The sequence below is a fragment of the Pseudorca crassidens genome, chromosome 6, assembly GCF_039906515.1.
Source record: "Pseudorca crassidens isolate mPseCra1 chromosome 6, mPseCra1.hap1, whole genome shotgun sequence".
Lineage (NCBI taxonomy): Eukaryota > Metazoa > Chordata > Mammalia > Artiodactyla > Delphinidae > Pseudorca > Pseudorca crassidens.
Window position 1 is genome coordinate 118406575 of NC_090301.1, and position 18794 is coordinate 118425368.

An 18794-nucleotide genomic window follows, 5' to 3' on the forward strand; every position below is an offset into this window, starting at 1 on the left:
TTTATAGCATTCTTATGAATCAATGAGTCCTTATATACTTTGACGTATGAGCATTGTTCTCTTGGCGAAACTGAGGCTCAGAGAGTTTAGACAGTAATAAGATCACAGAGATTGAGTGACGGGGCTGGGATTTGAACACAGAGCCCCACTAAAGCTGCCCTCCTTCCTTGCCCTCTGCCAGATAAGCAGACGAGCCATTGGTAGGATCGCTGTGTCCGTCCTCACCCTGACCCTCATTCTAGCCTCCTTTTCTCCGGCAGTCCACTCTGGGCTTTGTGGGCCTGGTTCTGAGCACCCTGCATACGCTCACCTACGGCTGGACCCGCGCCTTCGAGGAGAGTCGCTACAAGTTCTACCTGCCCCCCACCTTCACACTAACCCTGCTGGTGCCCTGTGTTGTCATCCTGGCCAAAGGCCTGTTTCTCCTGCCCTGCTTCAGCCGCAGACTCTCCAGGATCCGGAGGGGCTGGGAGAAGGATGGCGCCGTCAAGTTCACGCTGCCAGTGGACTGCGCCCTGGCCCAGAAGACAAGCCATGTGTGAGGTGCCTGACACAGGCAGCTGCCAGACACAGGCAGGACAGTGCCCAGAGTCTCTCAGGACTTCTCGCCTTGATCATGCAGGACAGCAGAATTACACACGGATTGGTGGGTTGAGGTCTGAATTCCTGGGACGTGTGTGGTAGTATTCAGAATGACACACCTGTGTGTGATATGTATGTCCATATGTATTTCATATATATAACAGGATTTGCAATTATCTTACTTAGCTAAAAAGTTGAGTCCCTGAGATTTCAACCTGTAGATTTAAAAGCAAGTGTCAGATGTTAGGAAAACAGCAGCTCACACTACTGTGACATTGACAGAGAGATGCACAGACTTTTTGCACAGAAAAGGCAGTGAGAGGCTTGCACTTTGGTGGCTTCCATCCATTTGTGCACCTCCCCGCCTGCCCCTTTTTGCTACTTTCCCAAGGCTTTTGCAGAACTGGGGCTACAAGGTGGCAGGACAGACAGGAGCTCTGCCTGGAGCCCAATTTGGGTGCACAGGGCTGACGAGTCACCAGTGAGCAGTGGGTGCAGCTCCTTCTTTGGCTGCAGCAGGAGGCCAGGCGGGATTGAGGGCACTGGGGGTGAGCCTGTGTCTGTCCTGGGTGCCACCTGAAGGTCCATCCTTTGCCAGGTTGGGGGATCGGAAGGGGGAGGGATTGGAGCTGAACGTGCTCCCCCTAATTCTCCCGGAGCTGGGAGATCTTTTCCTGAAAGTCAGAAGTCACCACGGCAGCTGCAAATTGGGAGTGTTGAAGTCACCTCCTTGCCAGAACCACTAATGAACCCTGTCTTGAGAACAAGTGTAATTTCTTTCCTTCCTTTAAGTTGGTGATGCCCGTTCTTTAAACCGCTGTGCCTTCTCACCTTGTAAATCATTAGTTTGAATGTCTCCCAGGAAGACCTAGAGCAGACCCTTTAAAAGTTGGTTCAGGGGGAGGGGAAAACAAGACCCAGAGCGCTGAGAGTGACAGCCCCGCCCTTCTTGGGACCCCATCCAGAGGGCTGAAGGATGGTTTGTCCTCACTGAACTGGTTCTGTGGAAGGACACTGGGGACCTCTTCAAATACCTTCTGCTGCTACCGGGCAGAGAGCCTGCCTTCCAAGCACCCTGAAAACCACACTGGCTCCAAGTTCCTCCTAATGCAGGGTTATGTTTCAAAACAGCTGGAAGGGCCTTTTCCTCCAAAGCCACAAATCTGAAACACTGCTGCTCCAAAGCACAAGAGGCTGCAGGACGTGTATCCTTGAATCACATGCCATCCCTCACTGATTCCTACTGAAACTGTTTTTATTTCCCCTGTAGAGAGAATCAGCTGTTCTCGGCTGACCCCCAGCCCATGGCAGAATCAGGATGATGTGTCATCTTTGAACACAGAGGGGTGCGGCCCTGATGGAGGACATCAGTGAGACGTACCCAGGATGGGGGTGTTGGTCACGCTTATGTTCTTAGGTCTCCTGGGCCAGAGGGCATCTCAGGATGGAATAGAGGCAGCTGGCAAAAGCTGACCCAAGAGCGCCACAGGAGAGGATGCTCCTGCCTCCCCACAGAGACTGCACTAGCTCATGGCTGTGAAGCGCATTAGGGTCCTTTAGCGAAAAGGGAAAAGAGCCAAGTGCAAGCGTATCTCATTGGGCCAGTGACTGATGGAGGCGAGGCAGTGCAGGCAAAGCTGCCTGCTTCCTGCAGATGCGTTCCATCTGCAGCTCAAAGGCTGAGCGGCACAAGCTTGCCTCCCAGATGGGCCCTGATGGAGTGGCAGCCTTGGCCTCAGAGAGGCTTGCTGGAAAGGAAGCAGGGAGAACATGGGCAGCTGAGACCCACCAAGGATTATCAACCCCGGTTGGTATTGGCTGCCCTTTTTCTCTGGCCCTCCCCAGGCCCAGGATGTTTCCTTATACCAAAGATGCTGACACAGAGCCAAGTTTAATGTGCTCCCTTCCCTTCCCCGCCCACCCCCTGCCGCAGGTGCTCCTCAGGCGGGGACAGGTGCAGCAGAGGACCTGGCCACCCCCAAACTGGACAGTCAACTCATGAGAGGCAGGGTGGGCTGTGTGCTTGGCCTTGACCTGGTGTCTGCTGCTGTCCCCTACCTCATCAGGCAGCTGGCAACAGCACCCCCATGAGAGCAAGTCACTCCCTTACAGCCTGGGACATTCTATGTGCCTCTGGGTACAAAAGTGCCTGAACCAAAGTGCTCTGGAAACCCTAAATGCCATGGTCTGAGGTTGAACATTTAAAATCTATGCTACTGGAACTGTTTGTGTATTTTGTTTTTACCTTGTAGAGCTTGTCGGAGAAGCAGCGAAAATAAACACCTAACTTCCCGTGAGTTTCAGGCTTTTATTTCTGTTGCACTGATCACCCGCCCATTCATTCGTTCGTTGGCCTGGTGAGCCTCCTGATCGGCGTTTGCTCTGAGTCAGGCAGCGTGCAAAGTGAGCACAGAGTGATCTGGGCTAGAGCTCACCTCTGAGGAAGGGACATGCAGACCCGCAGAGACAAGGCCAGTAAGGATATGGACGAGATCCAGGTGACGAAGTGCCAAGATATGTGAAAGGAGTACCAGGAAGGCTTCCTGGAGGGAGCAGTGTCTGTGCTGTGGTCTGAAGGCTGTGGCTTTAATGTAGGTTACAGCAGCAGTGCCTCTCAAACTGTCATGCGCACAGGAGTTGCATAAGGATCTTGTTCAAACACAGGTTTGGATTCATGGCTCAGGGATGAGGCCCGAGACTGTGCATCTCTAATAAGTTCCCAGGTTACACACATGGTATTGATCCTCAGACAGAGTAACAAGGGCTTAGACAGCTTCCTTTGTCTCTGCTGTGCTATAGTCTATGGCCCACAGACCAGTGCATCTCTGCCCCATGAAGCTTCCTCTGGACTCTGGTTCCCTGGCTGCCCTGGTGAGATATGCCTCTGTACACTGCTGATGCTGCTGCAAGCCCCTTGTTCTCTTAAAGGCAGAGGGAGAAAACACTCCACCAGAGCCACAGCCTTGCACTCCGTGTGCTCCATGTAGGATGCCTCCAGGTAGACCCACACATCAGCCCTGGGTCCATCAGGAAAACAGGAACTCTTCACAGAACACCCACCTGTCATGCAGTCAGTTGCTTTTCTACTGAAGCAACCAGAAGTGTCGTACTGTACTGGGAAATAAGAAGGAAACCTACATGCAGAAAGCAGCCTAGTGACTAAAAACCATTTCTTGGGAACAATAACCAAAAGATGGTTTTGCCATGTTGAGCCCATGGAAAGAGTTTTCCAAAATAAGAAACATGGGCAGAAAAAAACTTCACAACAAATAATTTTCAAAAAGAAAACAAAACCTTGCGCTTGAAGGTTTGTTTTTCTACTCTGCATCCTCCCACGCATAATGCTGGGAGAGTTAAGTTTAAAAAGAAATGATAAAATCAATGAAAAAGTATCCATTATTTTGGTAGTTCACATAAGAACTAAAGAACAACCAAAATAACTCATATTAGTTAAAGAGAAGAATTATCATTCAGCTACTTGAAAAGCTGAATCTGTTTCAAAAGCGACGAAGGGGGACCCTTGGAAGTACAGAAGCCCACTTGCCCTGGATCTCTTTAGAAAGAGGAAGTTGGCATCACTAGAGCAGAAACTCTCAATCCCACCAGACTAGCACCAACTTTTTCTAACAAATATGTTGAAAATTCCTTTCTACTAACCTAAGACGAAATTCAGAAATAATATAACCTACTTATGTGTGTAGTTCTTTTAATCAATATAAGGTCTTGATTCAAATATAAAGTATAAATAAATCCAAAGTCTAATTTACACTAACATGCATATAATACTAATAATGAGTAGTAATTATTATAAGTAATAATCTTACAATAAATAAGTTGGTATTGAGAGAAATACAACGATATTCAACTAAACACTGTTGACCCTCTTTTTAAATGACATTTTAAAATAAAGGCTAAAGAAGTGTAAGAGAGTGTGTGTGCGCTCACGTGAGTTTGTGAAACAGTGTTGAATCCTATGGAGAAGTCAAGTAGGGTGAAGACCAGTAAATGTCCACAGAATTTGAAATATGGAAACTTTAGGGTAAGAATTTCAATGGAATGTTGGGGATAAAATCAAGATTGGGTATGAGTGAGAAGTAAGGAAATGGAGGCTAGTTCTAGATACTCTTGAGATTTGGCTGTGAAGTGGGGGAAGAGAGGATTGTAGATATAGGGGGTTAGAAGGAGAGCTGGTTATTTTTTTCCCATGGTTCTGACCTGAACCTGTTTTAAATGTTTCTGGAAAAGAACAAGATGACCTGGAGTGGTTGAAGATGAGAGAGAGAGAGAGAGAGAGAGAGAGAGAGAGAGAGAGAAAGAAAGATCAAAGTCCTAGAAGGTATGGGAAGAGATGAGGTCCAGAGAACAGGTGGCTTTAGCGAGGAGTGCCAGCTTGTCTTTTAAAATTAGGAGAAAAGAATAGGGGCCAATGAGGGAAGGATTTACTCCTGGTGATGTAAGGTGTGGAAGTTCTCTTCTGATGATGTCTGTACCCTTCGTAGAAAAGTAGTCAATGCCATCTGTTGAGAGTGACAGGGAAGGAAGTTGTTTTGGCCCTGAGGGTTGAAGAGGGAGGAGAAGTTTAAAAGTAATTGTTGGAGAAAGTGAAAGGGACCTGACCAGAGAAACATGGTAAGATTAACCTAAAACAAAACACCTTGTTTAGAACAGTTTTTGTCTAAGATGAAACATACTAATTGTGTTTCCTGGAGAGTGTGCAAAGTAGAATTTTTGTTCAGTTAAATTCTATTTTCCCCCACCAATTTCTGTAATAGTTCCAGACAGTTTATCTTAGTTCACTTTGATCTCCAATAGTTACTCAAAATGCTTTGGCTTCATTTTTGCTTTCTCTGTTCAGAAATGAACAGTCATAAATGGAACCTTTGATGTACCTGGCCACCAAAAGCTTCCACTGCTAATTCTCCCATAAAGTGAATAATCAACCCCTTGCTTATTGAGTGTTGATTTTATTTATTGGATCAGAAACCTAGCTTATTTCTATAATATCCGTCATATGCAGAGCCTACTCTTGAAAATCTAATTTTACCCAACAGTTGAAACTTTTCCCCAACTAAAGAATTTATTAGGGCTTAACTTCCTGAAGAGTCTATCTGTTATAAAGCAACTAGTTCCTGGACAAAAAAACAAAACAAAACATACTTTTTAATACACTGCTGAACTCTCAGGAGGTAAGGGAAATCACCAGGCAGAAAATAAATGGGAATACACATGCACATGCAAATAAATGAACAAAACAATGCTCTCTGTGGCTCCTGGCAGAAGCAAATTTAAGTCCTTTCTGGAGAAAAGCAAACTCAGTTCAGATTAACCAAATAGGAACTCAGTATCTAAGATCCACAAACCACAGGGGAGAATCAGCAGAAACACAGCTCCAAGGAAAAGAATTATCAAAATAGAATAATGATATACTAAATATCTAAGGAATTAAAAAGTAGAGTCATGAAAATAAGTAAGCAATGAGACACTATGAAAGGACCAGGCATGATGAAAAATAGAACCTTCAGAAATGAAAAACTGTTGGAAACAAACCTAATTTGAGAGATTTAACAACAGACTAAAGAAAATTAATGAATTCTAAAATGGAGCTGAAGAAATTACCCAGATTGCAAAAAAGAGACAAATGGATTAAAAAATATAAAAGGTTAAAAGACAGAGGTTAAAATAAAAAGATTAACATGAAAATAACTGGAGCTCCAGAAAGAAAGAATGGAGGAGAGGCAAATTTTAAAAAGTAAAGGCTAAGGATTTTCCAAAGGTAATAAAGACTGAAATCCAAAAAACCAGAAAAAACAATGCATACCACCAAGCAGGAAAGCAAACTTTAAAAATAAAACCACACTTAGACACACTAAGGAGCCCTTAAAAGTAGCCAGAGAAGAATGACAGGTCATTTAAAATTGTGAAATTATAACAGACTTCTTAACAAATTAATGGAAATCAGAAAATAGCAAACTAATATCTTGAAAGTACAGAGAGGAAATAATTGTCAACTTAAAATTGTAAATCTAGAAAAACTGATTTTCAAGAAAGAAGGAAAAATACAAAAATTTAGAGAGTTTACCAATAGTTCTTACCTAAAGAACTTCTAAAAAGTACACTTCATGTAGAAGGAAAATGATCCTAAAGGGGGAATCTGAAAAGCAAGAAGGTATGGTGAGTAAAGACATGGTGACTGTGAAGGTAAATATAAATAAGCCTTATCTATTTAAATTATAATAATGTTTATTTATGTAGTTTTTTTTTAAGGGCACACTAAAAGACAGATAACAATGACGTGTAAGTTGATTGAGTAAAGGATTGAGTTAAAATGTTCTGAGACCCTTGTATTTGGGAGCAGGGGAAAATTATGGACTAATTTAGATTTTGTTCAATAAGCCTGGAAAAATGTCAGGGGAAATCACTAAAAAGCTAAAAATAAAACATCCAAAACCTTAAGAGGGGAAAAATGAAATAAGAAAGCAAACAAACAATTCTTGAAAATCAAGAAAAGAGAAAAATAGCATAGAAAAGGCAGGACATGTTGAAATCAAAAAGTAGGTGTTAGAAACAAATCCACATATATATATCAATAATCACAATAAATATAAATGAATTAAACCCTTGAATTAAAAGATAGAGATGACTAGATTGGATTTTCAATATAATTATATGCTATTTATTTTTATCTTTAGGTAAAGATAAAGGTATAATAAAAGATGTTAGACAAAAGCAAACTAAATGAAAGTTGAGGTAGCTAGGTTATAATCACATAAAGTATACTTTATGACAAGGGACATTATTAGGGATAGAAAGAGTCACTATGGAATGATAAAAGGAAGAATTAAATATTTTATAATTGTATGCATTTAATAATATAGCTTCAAAATCATAAAGAAGAAAAACACTGTGGACAAATCCATCATCATACAAAAAATTATGTGTGTACGTGTGTGTACAACACAACAAGCTTCATATAAAAAATAGGGAACTTATATTCCCCTCAAGAAAACAAATTCAAAACATATTAGACCTGAGCAAATCTCAATAAATTTCAAAGAATAAATATCATATAGAATATATTCTCTAAACATTGTGCAAAAAAGTTAGAAATCAAGAATAAAGGCTATATTTTAAATACCCACACATTTTGAAATTACATTTCTAAATAAATCATTAATCAAAGAGGAAATTATAATGGAAATTTTTCAAAAATTTAAAACTAAATGGTAATTAAATATCTCCATACCAAAAATTTGAGGATGCAGCAAAAAATATTACTTAGAAGGAAATCAATAATCTCAATAGGAAATAATGCACTAAGAATCCAACCCAGAAAAAGTAAAAAGAGAAATATACTACATATAAGAGCTGAAACTGGTGAAATAGAAAACAAAGATCATTCAAGAGGACTGACAAAGCCAAATGTTGATTTTTTGATAAAACTAATCAAACAGATAAATCTTTGATAAGGCTGGTCATGGGAAAAAGAAAACAGAAAAGCCTCAAAGGAATAATTTTAAGTATAAAAAGACAAAACTATAGATGAAACAGAAATTTAAGAGATGATAAAAGAATACTACAGAGTTTATGTGATTAAATTGGACAACTTAGAATGGACAAAATATAACTTACCAAAAGAAGAAAGTCTGAATATTCCTAAAGTCATTAAAGAATTCATATCAGTAGTTTAAAATTTTCCCACCAAAACACCCCCTCAAGAAACCCAAGGCCCAGATGATTTATCAGCAAAATTCTACTAAACTTTCAAGGAACAAATAATTCCATCTTACATAAACCCTCCCAAATATTATAAAAAGATAAACTACTCCCCAACTTATTCTAAGAGGGAATGAGTAATAATAAAAAGAGACAAGAATTATATAAGAAAGAAAAATTATAGGTCAGTCTCACTCCTAAACATAAATGCAAAACTCCTAAATGAAAATATTAGCAAACTTAACCTTGTGATATATAAAAAGGTCATACATCATGACTAAGTTTGACTTTTTCCAGGAATACAAGTATAGTTTAATATAAATTCTATAAATATCATTCACTGCATTAAAATTTTTATCATCTCAATAGATACAGAAAAAGATAAAATTCAATACCTATTCATGATTTAATTTTTAAATTTCTTAGCAAAATAGTAATAGAAGGGAACTTTCTTAACCTGATAAATGTAATCTATTAAAAACTTATAGCAAATATCATTCTTAATGGTGAAATGTTAGTAGCAGTTCACTTAAAATCAGAAGTAAGGATGTCTGCTGTCACCACTCCTATTTAAGATTGTACCAGAGGTACTAGCCAGTGCAAAAAAAGAAAATAATAAAAGAAATAAATGGTATATAGAACAGGAAAGGAAGACACAAAACTGTCATTATTTACCGATAATATAATTGCATATACTAGAAACCCAAAAGAATCTACAAATTATAATAAGAGAATTTAGCTATTTTTTAATAGCTAACTCTCTTTTAATGGGAAACTATGTCTAAATAACTAAAAGAAAGCATGAGAATTGTATCTCACCAAATAGTATCAATAAAGAGATAGAAAATGACCATACTGGACTTTGATCTTGGACTTTCCAGCCTCCAGAACTATGAGAAAATTAGTTTCTATTGTTTATGCCACCCAGTCTATGGTATTTGTTATGGAAGCCTGACCTTACTGAGATAACCATGGAGGCAAGAAGGCAGAAAGATGATATATTTAAATTGCTAGAAGATAAAGACAGTCAACCAAGAATCCTAAATCCAATAAAACTATCCTTGAAAAATGAAGGAGATCAACTTCCAGCATCAGTGTGAAGAGCTCCCACTCCCCAGTGAAACTGTGAAAATTATTTAAACAAGCATGTAAAGCCTCTGAAAATGGTCCTAAAGGCAAATAGCAAATGGAGAAGCATGTGTTTAAGAAAACCTTCCCCCCAAAATTGGTAAGAAAGGCAAGAATGTGCAGTCCTTGAACGAAGACCACTCCCTCCCTCCCTCTCCCAGCTCCGTGAGGTAAAGACTCCAGACTCCTGCAGCCAAGGACACAGGGCCCCCTCTCCTCAAACTCAGTTGAAGGAACTTCAGTGTTTCTCATCCTATCCCCAGCTGCCTATTGCTGAGGCTGATTCCAAGCAAGTGTCGTTGAGAGGTGGGAGCTCCCTTCTTCTGTTCAGCCCCCACTTATAGAATAGAGGTTGTACCTTGGTTGTGGCATGCTGAGAACACTGGGGCCCAACTGCCCTTGCCCCAACTGATGAGGTGGGTGGCTTCATGCCAGGAGAGACAAGACAAAGGGACTTCAGGCTGCCGCCATCACATTCCAGTGATTGCTCAGCTCCTAGAGAAGGGGTATGATCAAAGAGAAGTTTGTCATCATCCCCACCTGCGGCTCTAGAGCCCTGGCTCAGAGATTTTGCCTGGGTGGAGAAGCAGGCTGTAAAATAGGTAGCTCTTAATCTCTTCCCAAAGGAACTGATTTTCAACAGAGCATGGAAAACTTCAAACCTAAGAGCACTGTCAAGAACAGTGAAGGTTTAGGTGAAATGCAATGAGGGAGAGATTCATGGATTTTTAAGAAAACACAACCTAGGGACCTCCTTGGTGGTCCAATGGCTAAGAGTCTGTGCTCCCAATGCAGGGGGCCTGAGTTCGATCCCTGGTCAGGGAACTAGATCCCACATGCTGCAACTAAAAAGATCCCACATGCTGCAACTAAAGAGCTTTCATTCCACAACTAAAAAAAAAAAGATCCTGCATACCACAGCTAAAAAAAAAAAAGATCCTGCATGCCACAACTAAGAGCCAGTACAGCCAAATAAATAAATAAATATTTTTTAAAAAATTAAAAGAAAACACAACCTAGACTGTAGGGTGGCTAGTTTACGAGAGAACTATGGAATAAGACTGCTGGGAGGAACCCTCTTGGAGTCAGAACAAATATCAAACACAGACCTCAGAAACTATTCTTTCAAAGGAGCCACACTTTGATTGGATTAGTTTGTAGAACATTTATGCCCTGGGGCATTATTGGAAACAATAGATCAATAAGCTAGCAATGAGTGGGGTTTAACAACTGGGTGTGGTCAGGGAAAGAGAGAAGGAGAACCCTACAAATACCACTATCATCCCAAGGTGACTGTGGGAATATCCAAATTGGGCCTCCTCAGCCTCTGTGCACCAGTGCCTAATTGAATCTTGGAGACAGAGTTTTGGGTGAAGTAGAAAAGAATAGCTTTATTGCTTTGCCAGGTAAAGGGGGACACAGCGGGCTCCTGCCCTTGAAAACTGTGTGTCCCAACCTGGGAGGATTTGGTGAGGAGTGCTATAGAAATAGTTCAAGGGTGGGGTTCCTGACAAGATAAGGGTGTGTGCAGGGCCTGCCCTCCTTTAATCTGGTCTCAGATAATCTCTTGATGAGCTTCTCTGGTTCCTTTAATCTGGCCTCAGGTGGTCTTCTCTGGAATGAAGAATGTTGACATCTTCCATTTGTTGGGGGTTTCCATTCTATAAAGATATTGTTATGTGTATCTCTTGAGGACCCTGCCCCAAGGCTGCACTATTGTTTCTTGTCTGTTCCTCCCTTGTTTCTGCATCCCCTCCCTTCCCTGATTAGCAACTGTTTGAATCTGCCCTTTGGGACTCAGGGAAGGTCATGGAGGCTGGAGTCTGTTCCCTACAAACAAGGAATGGGGGACACAGAAAGGCTTCTGAGCCCAGGAGCCCTGTAGGGTCCTGCTTGGTTTCACTGCCTGAGGAGCAACGTCAGAGGCTTCACACTTTATGGGAGGGAGAAAATAAATGTCACTAAAATAATCTAGTCACTAAAAAACAAACAAAAATAACAAATCTTGGTGGCGGGAAGGGGGAACCCAGAACCCAGAGTTGCTACAGTATATTATCTAAAATGTCCAGTTTCCAACAAAAAATGATGAGGCATGCAAGAAACAGGAAAATGTAACCCACACACCATGGGAAAAAAGCAACAAAAGCTGCCTCTGGAAACAACTGGATATCAGATTTTACAGAAAAGACCTCAAAATACCCATTATAAATATGTTCAAATATGAAGGAAAAAAGAAGACATTCACAGGTAATAAAAACTGAGATAATTCATCACTAGCTGACCAGCCCTGCAAGATATACTAAAGGAAGTTTTTCAGGCTGAACTGAAAGGACACTAGACAGTAACTCAAACCCAGATGAAAAACAAAGAACACCAATAAAGGTAACTACAGAGGTAAATATATAAATGTATTTTTTATTTGTAATTTTCTCCCATCTGATTTAAAAGACAATGTGTAAAGCAGTAATTATCATCTGAGTTGATGGGCACACAGTGTATAATGATGTAATTTATACAACAATAACAGCACAAAGGAGGGGGGATAGAAAGGAGCATATAGGGGCAAAGTTTTGTATAATACTGAAATTAAGTTGGTATTAACCCAAACTAAATTGTTATAAGTTAATATGTTAATCACAATTCTAAAAACAACCAGTAAGAAAATAATATATAGTAAAAGAAATGACAAGGGAATTAAAATGGTACACTAGAAAATGTCTATTTAACACAAAACAAAGAAATAATGCTGAAATTGAGGCACAAAAACGAAGATATATAGAAAACAAACAGCCAGATGGAGACATAAATCCTAATTTATCAATAATTACATTATATGTAAAAAGACCGAACACTCCATTTAAAACGCAGACTGGATTTTCTTTAAATGACCCAACTATCTGTTGGCTGAAAGAGAAATACTTTAGATTCAAAACCACAAATAGATTGAAAGTAAAAGGATAGAAAAAGATATTCTATGCAAACAGTAACCAGAAGTGAACTAGCATGACTCTCTGAAAAAAGACAAATAGATTTAAGACAAAATTAGTTAATGGAGACAACATTTTAAAACAATAAAAGAGTCAATATATCAAATATATATAACAGTTATAAACATATATGCACCTAACAACCCCTCAAATACATGAAGTAAAAACTGTCAGAATTGAAGAGAAAAACAGACAATTCAAAAATGATAGTTGGAGACTTCAATAGCCCACTTTCAGTGATGGATAGAAAACTTGACAAAAGAGCAATAAGAAAATCCAAGATTTGAACACTATAAACCAACTAGACTTAACACAGATCTATAGAACACTCCAACAGCAGCAGTGTACACCTTCTTCTCAAGTACACAGGGAATATTCTCCAGGACAGACTATACAGTAGACTATAAAACCAGTTCCAATAAATTTTAAAAGACTAAAATTATACAAAGTATGTTCTCCAACCACAATGGAAAGAAATTAGAAATCAATAACAAAAATATATTTTGGGAATTCACAAATATCTGGAAATTAAATAACATATCAATGAGTCAAATAAAATAACACAGGACATTAGAAAATATTTTGAGATGAATGAAAATAGAAACATAACATACCAAAGCTTATAGGATATAGCTAAAGCAGTGCTTAGAGGAAAATTATAGTTGTAAATACTTATATTTAAAAAGAAGATCTCAAATCAATAATCTGAGTAAACTAGAAGAGCAAGAGCAAACAAAACTCCAAGAAAGCAGAAGGAAGGAAAAATAAAGACTAGAGTGGAAATAAATGAAATAGAGAATAGAAAAACAATAGAATCAACAAAACCAAAAAATTGGCTCTTTGAAAAGATCAACAAAATCGACAAACACAGACTGATCAAAAATAAAACACAGAAGCCTTAAATTATTAAAATCACAAATGAAAGCAGGGACATTACTACTGATCTTACAGAAATAAAACAAATTATAAGGGAATACTATAAGCAACTGTATGCCAACAAATTAGATAGCCTTCTAGGACAAATTCCTAGAAAGTCACAAACTACTGACACCGAGTCAAGAAGAAACAAAATCTGAACAGACCTGTAACAAGTAAAAAGATTGAATTAGTAATCAAAACAACTTCCTACAAAAAAAAAAAAAAAAAAAAAAAAAAGCCCCTGGAACTTCCCTGGTGGTCCAGTAGTTAAGAATCCACCTTCCAATGCAAGGGACGCAGATTCAATCCCTGGTCGGGGAACTAAGATCCCACATGATGAGGGGCAACTAAGCCCATGTGCTCTACAGCCTGCGCCACAACTAGAGAGCCCACGCACTGAAACTACTGAGCCCATGCACTCTGGAGCCTGCACACCACAGCTGGAGAGAAACCCGCGCACCGCTATGAAGAGCCCGCACGCCGCAACAAAAGATCCTACACGCCGCAACTAAGACCTGATGCAGCCAAATAAATAAATAAAAGTTTTTTTTAAAAAAAAGCCCCTGACAAGGAGACTTCATTAATGGATTCTACCTAATGTTTAAAGAAAATTAACAATAATCCTTCACAAACTCTTCCCAGATATAAAAAAATATGTGAACACTTCCTATTATGGGTTGAACTCTGTCCCCCCAAAATTCACATGTTGAATTTCTAAGCCCCCAGGACCTCAGAATATGACCTTATTAGGATATAGTCTTTACAGAGGTAATAAGTTAAAGCGAGGTCATTAGGGTGGGTCGTAATCCAATATGTATGGATTACTTATTATAGTTGTATGTAACATATCATTGTGTCCTTATAAAAAGGGGAAATGTGGACATAGTTATACACATAGGAGGAAGATAATATGAAGAGGCATAGGGAGAACATGGTCATCTACAAGCCAAGGAATAGGCCTAGTATAGACCATCCCTCAGAGCCCTCAGAAGGAACCAACACTGCTGCCACCTCGATTTTGGACTTCTACCTCCAGAATTATAAGACAATAAATGTCTATTGTTTAAGCCACCCAGTTGGTAGTAGTTCGTTACAGCAGCTCTAGCAAACTTCGATATTTCCCAACACATTCTGTGAAGCCAGTATGACCATGATACCAAAACCATACAAAGATATCACAAGAAAACTACAGACCAGTATCCTTTCTATAAATATAGACACAAAACATTCTCAATAAAATACTAGAAAATTGAATCCAGTAACGTATAAAAAAGAGTTATAGATCATGACCAAGTGGAAAAGCAGTGTAATACACCATATTAATAAAGGACAAAGATCACATAACTATCTCACTAGATATAAACAGAAGAAAAAGCATATGACAAAACCCAACATCCTTTCATGATAAAAACACACAACTGGGCTTCCCTGGTGGTGCAGTGGTTGGGAGTCCGCCTGCCGATGCAGGGGACACGGGTTCGTGCCCCGGTCCGGGAAGATCCCACATGCCACAGAGCGGCTGGGCCCATGAGCCATGGCCACTGAACCTGCGTGTCCGGAGCCTGTGCTCTGCAACGGGAGAGGCCACAGCAATGAGAGGCCCGCGTACCGCAAAAACAAAAAACAAAAAAACCACACAATTGATTAGGAATAGAAGGGAACTTCCTCAACCTGATAGAGGGAAACTATGAAAAACCCATAGCTAACATAGTGGTGAAAGACTACTTGATTTTCTCCTAAGATCAGGAAGAAAACAAGGATGTTCACTCTTACCAACATTGTATTGGAGTCTTTCCAGGGCAATTAGGCAAGAAGAGAAATAGAAGGCATCCAGATGAGAAAGGAAGAAGTAAAACTACCTCTGTTTACAGATGACATGATCTTGTATATAGGAAATCCTAAGGAATCCACTAAACAATTAGAGCTAATAAATGAATTCAGCAAAGTTATAGGATATAAGATCACTATGTGAAAATCAGTTGTACTTCTATGTCCTACCAATGAACAATACAAAAATTAAACAATTCCATTAATAATACCACCAAAAAGACTAAAATACTTAAGAATAAATTTAGCAAAAAGGTGTGAGTACACTTAAGTACACTGAAAACTATAAAACATCATTGAAAGTAATTAAAGAAGACCTAAATAAGCAGAAAGACGCCCCATCTTCATGGATTAGAGACTTAACGTTTTTAAGATGACAATATTCCCCAAACTGATCTACAGATTCAATGCAATCCCTATCAAAATTCCATCCAGCTTTTTTTTTTGCAGAAATTGACAAGCAGATCCTAAAATTCATATGCAAATGCAAAGAGCACAGAATAGCCAAAACAATTTTGAAAAGAACAAAGTTGGAGGACTTTCAAAAACTTACTACAAAGCTACAGTAAACAAGACTGGCATAAAGATAGACATACAGATCAGTGAAATAGAATTTAGAATCCAGAAATAAACCCATACACCTATGGTCAATTGATTTGAAACAAGGGTGCCTATTGAATGGTGAAAATAGTCTTTTCAACAAATGGTGCTTGGACAACTGGATAGTCACACACAAAAGAAATAAATTAGACCTTTAGCTCACATCACAGATAAAAATTAACTCAGATGGATCAAAGACCTAAAGAAAAGAGCTAAACGATAAAACTCTTAAAACATACATGTGAATCTTCATGACCACGGATTAGGCAATGGTTTCTTTGATATGGCATGTAAAGCACAGCAACACAAGACAATAGATGAATTGAAATAAAAAACTTCTGTACTTCAAAGGACATCACCAAGAAGTGAAAAAACAATCCACGGTATGGGCGATAATGTTTGCAAATAATTTATCTGATGTGGAACTTATATCCAGAATATATAAAGAACTCTTTTTTTAAATACTTATTTATTTATATTTATTTTGGCTGCCCTGGGTCTTAGTTGCAGCATGCGGGATCTTTAGTTGTGGCATACAGGTTTCTTAGTTGCAGCGTGTGGACTCTTAGTTGCAGCATGTGAACTCTTAGTTGAGGCATGCATGCGAGATCTAGTTCCCCGACCAGGGATCAAACCCAGGCCCCTGCATTGGGAGTGTGGTGTCTTACCCACTGGACCACGAGGGAAGTCCCCTATAAAGAGCTCTTACAACTCACCAATAAAAAGACAAATAACCCAGTTTTTTGGATCTAAATAGGCAAAAGACCTAGACATCTAGAAAACGGTTTGGCAGTACTTCAAAAAGTTAAATGCAGAGTTACCATATGACCCAGCAATTCCACTCCTAGGTATACACCCCCCAAAATTGAAAACACATGTTTATACAAAAATTTGTATATGAATGCTTATAGCAGCATTATAATAGCAAAAAAGTGGAAATCACCCAAAATGTCCATCAAATGGACTAAACAAACAAAAATGTGGTATATCCATACAATGGAACATTATTCAACCATAAGAAAGAATGAAGTACTGATACATGCTACAACATGGATGAACCTTAAAAAGCATTATACTGAGTGAAAGAAGCCAGACACAAAATGCCACATATCACATTGATTCCTTTTATATTATGTGTCCAGAATGGAAATCTAGGCTGAAGGGAGTGGGAATGGGGAATGACTGCAAATAGGTACAAGATTTCTTTTCAGGGTGATGAAAATGTTCTAGAATTGGATGTTAGTGATGGTCATACAACCTTGTGATGTGCTGAAAGACCACTGGATTGTACCCTTTAAGGGGTAATTTTTTTTTTTTTTTTTTTTTTTTTTTTGCGTTACGCGGGCCTCTCACTGTTGTGGCCTCTCCCATTGCGGAGCACAGGCTCCGGACGCGCAGGCTCAGCGGCCATGGCTCACGGGCCCAGCCGCTCCACGGCATGTGGGATCTTCCCGGACCGGGGCACGAACCCATGTCCCCTGAATCGGCAGGCGGACTCTCAACCACTGCGCCACCAGGGGAAGCCCTAAGGGTAAATTTCATGGTGTGTGAATTATATCCCAATTAAAAGAAAGTGATTCAGAAGTAAATGTGAATAAATTTTAGGACTACTTTAACCAATTTAATTCACATATATTTTACTTATGTGGATTCAAAAGAGTGATAGATGATAAAAATGCTTTTCAAAAAAGGATAAAATAGACCATGTTAAGTAATAAGAAAGCATTATGTCATCTTTTAATTGACAACAATTTTTCTTTTTTAGCTGCACCAAAATAATGTTACATGTTACATGGATAGCTTCTTAGAGTCAGTGAAATATGGTATGACAGAAGTAGCATCACAGGTTACTGGAAAAAAGAAGGTAATTATCAATAAATTGTGCTGGGATAATTGGTTACACATATAGGGAAAAATTGAATCCCACCTCACACTACTTACTAAAAACAATTCCAGATAAAGACTCAAGTTTCAAAGGAGAAAGTACAGAACATCTTTATGACAAAGGGGCAGAGAAAGATTCTTTAACAAGACAAAAAAGGCACTAAGCATAATAGAAAATAGTGATATATTCAACTAGAGTAAAATTTTTAAAGTCACTGCATTGCACATGTTAAAATGGTGAATTTTATGTTATATGAATTTTACCTGAGTAAAATATCAAGAACTCTTCTCAAAAGGCACCATAAATATGTGAAGTAAAAACAGAGAAAAGTATATTCTCTAAGAACTAAAATTAATTTTAAAAAATGACTACCCAAAAGAAAACTGGACAAAAGACATGAAAGGCAATTCATTGAAAAGAATGAATGCAGGATAAATAAACATATGAAAAGATGTCTGACCTCATTATGATTCAGGGAAATGCAAACGAAGATGAACCATTTCCATCTAGCAAATATGAAAAATCAAGAAGTCTGACAATACCAAGTATTGGCAAGCATGTGGATCAACAAGGACTTTTGTATTCCGACAATGACAGCATAAATTGATACAACATCGCTAGAAAACAATTTACAATTACCTTGTAATATCAGATATTTGCCCTAAGAACCTGTAATTTCTCCCATAAGTATACTTAGAAAAATTCTTATAGGTATACAACAATAAACTCTATAAAAATATTCATGGGGATTCTGGGAAGGCAGTAACCTTGGTAGTGTAACTGTTTAATCTCTTCAAATTCTCCATAAGGATACACAGAGCAGCCAGGATTGGCCAAACTGAAAACCCAAGGGCAATCACTACTACAAACTAAATGACACAGAACCCACAAACCCTAAAACCTGACTGGGTGGAGACACACCTACAAGACCTGCACATCCCAGCAGCTGTGTCAGAGGAAGCAACAGAGCATGTGACAGACCTAAGAACCTCAAATAAGTAATCCAGCAGGCCAACTGTAGAAGGGCACTAGATGCAGGGAGGGGTCTGCTTACCCCCAGAGCAGTGGTACAAGGGCAGAGTCTGAAGGGGCCAGTGGAGACAGGACCTGAGAAACACTCAGAGCTGACAAGCTCAGGCTCCCATCTAGGACAA

At 39.3% G+C, this 18794-nt stretch overlaps 1 protein-coding gene across 4 annotated transcripts in view; it reads left to right on the forward strand.

Annotated features, from left to right (window-relative positions):
* Positions 1 to 18794, forward strand: part of STEAP3 (STEAP3 metalloreductase) — an 84596-nt gene that overhangs the window by 40374 nt on the left and 25428 nt on the right. For 3 of the 4 annotated variants that reach the window (XM_067742170.1, XM_067742168.1, XM_067742169.1), the window contains one exon: positions 261 to 2879. The exons of the other annotated variant lie outside the window; for it this stretch is intronic. In XM_067742170.1, coding sequence (XP_067598271.1) covers positions 261 to 542 — 282 coding nt within the window. In that variant the 3' untranslated portion in view covers positions 543 to 2879. Of the gene's footprint in view, positions 1 to 260; positions 2880 to 18794 lie in introns of those variants that run through there. 4 annotated transcript variants of the gene reach the window in all.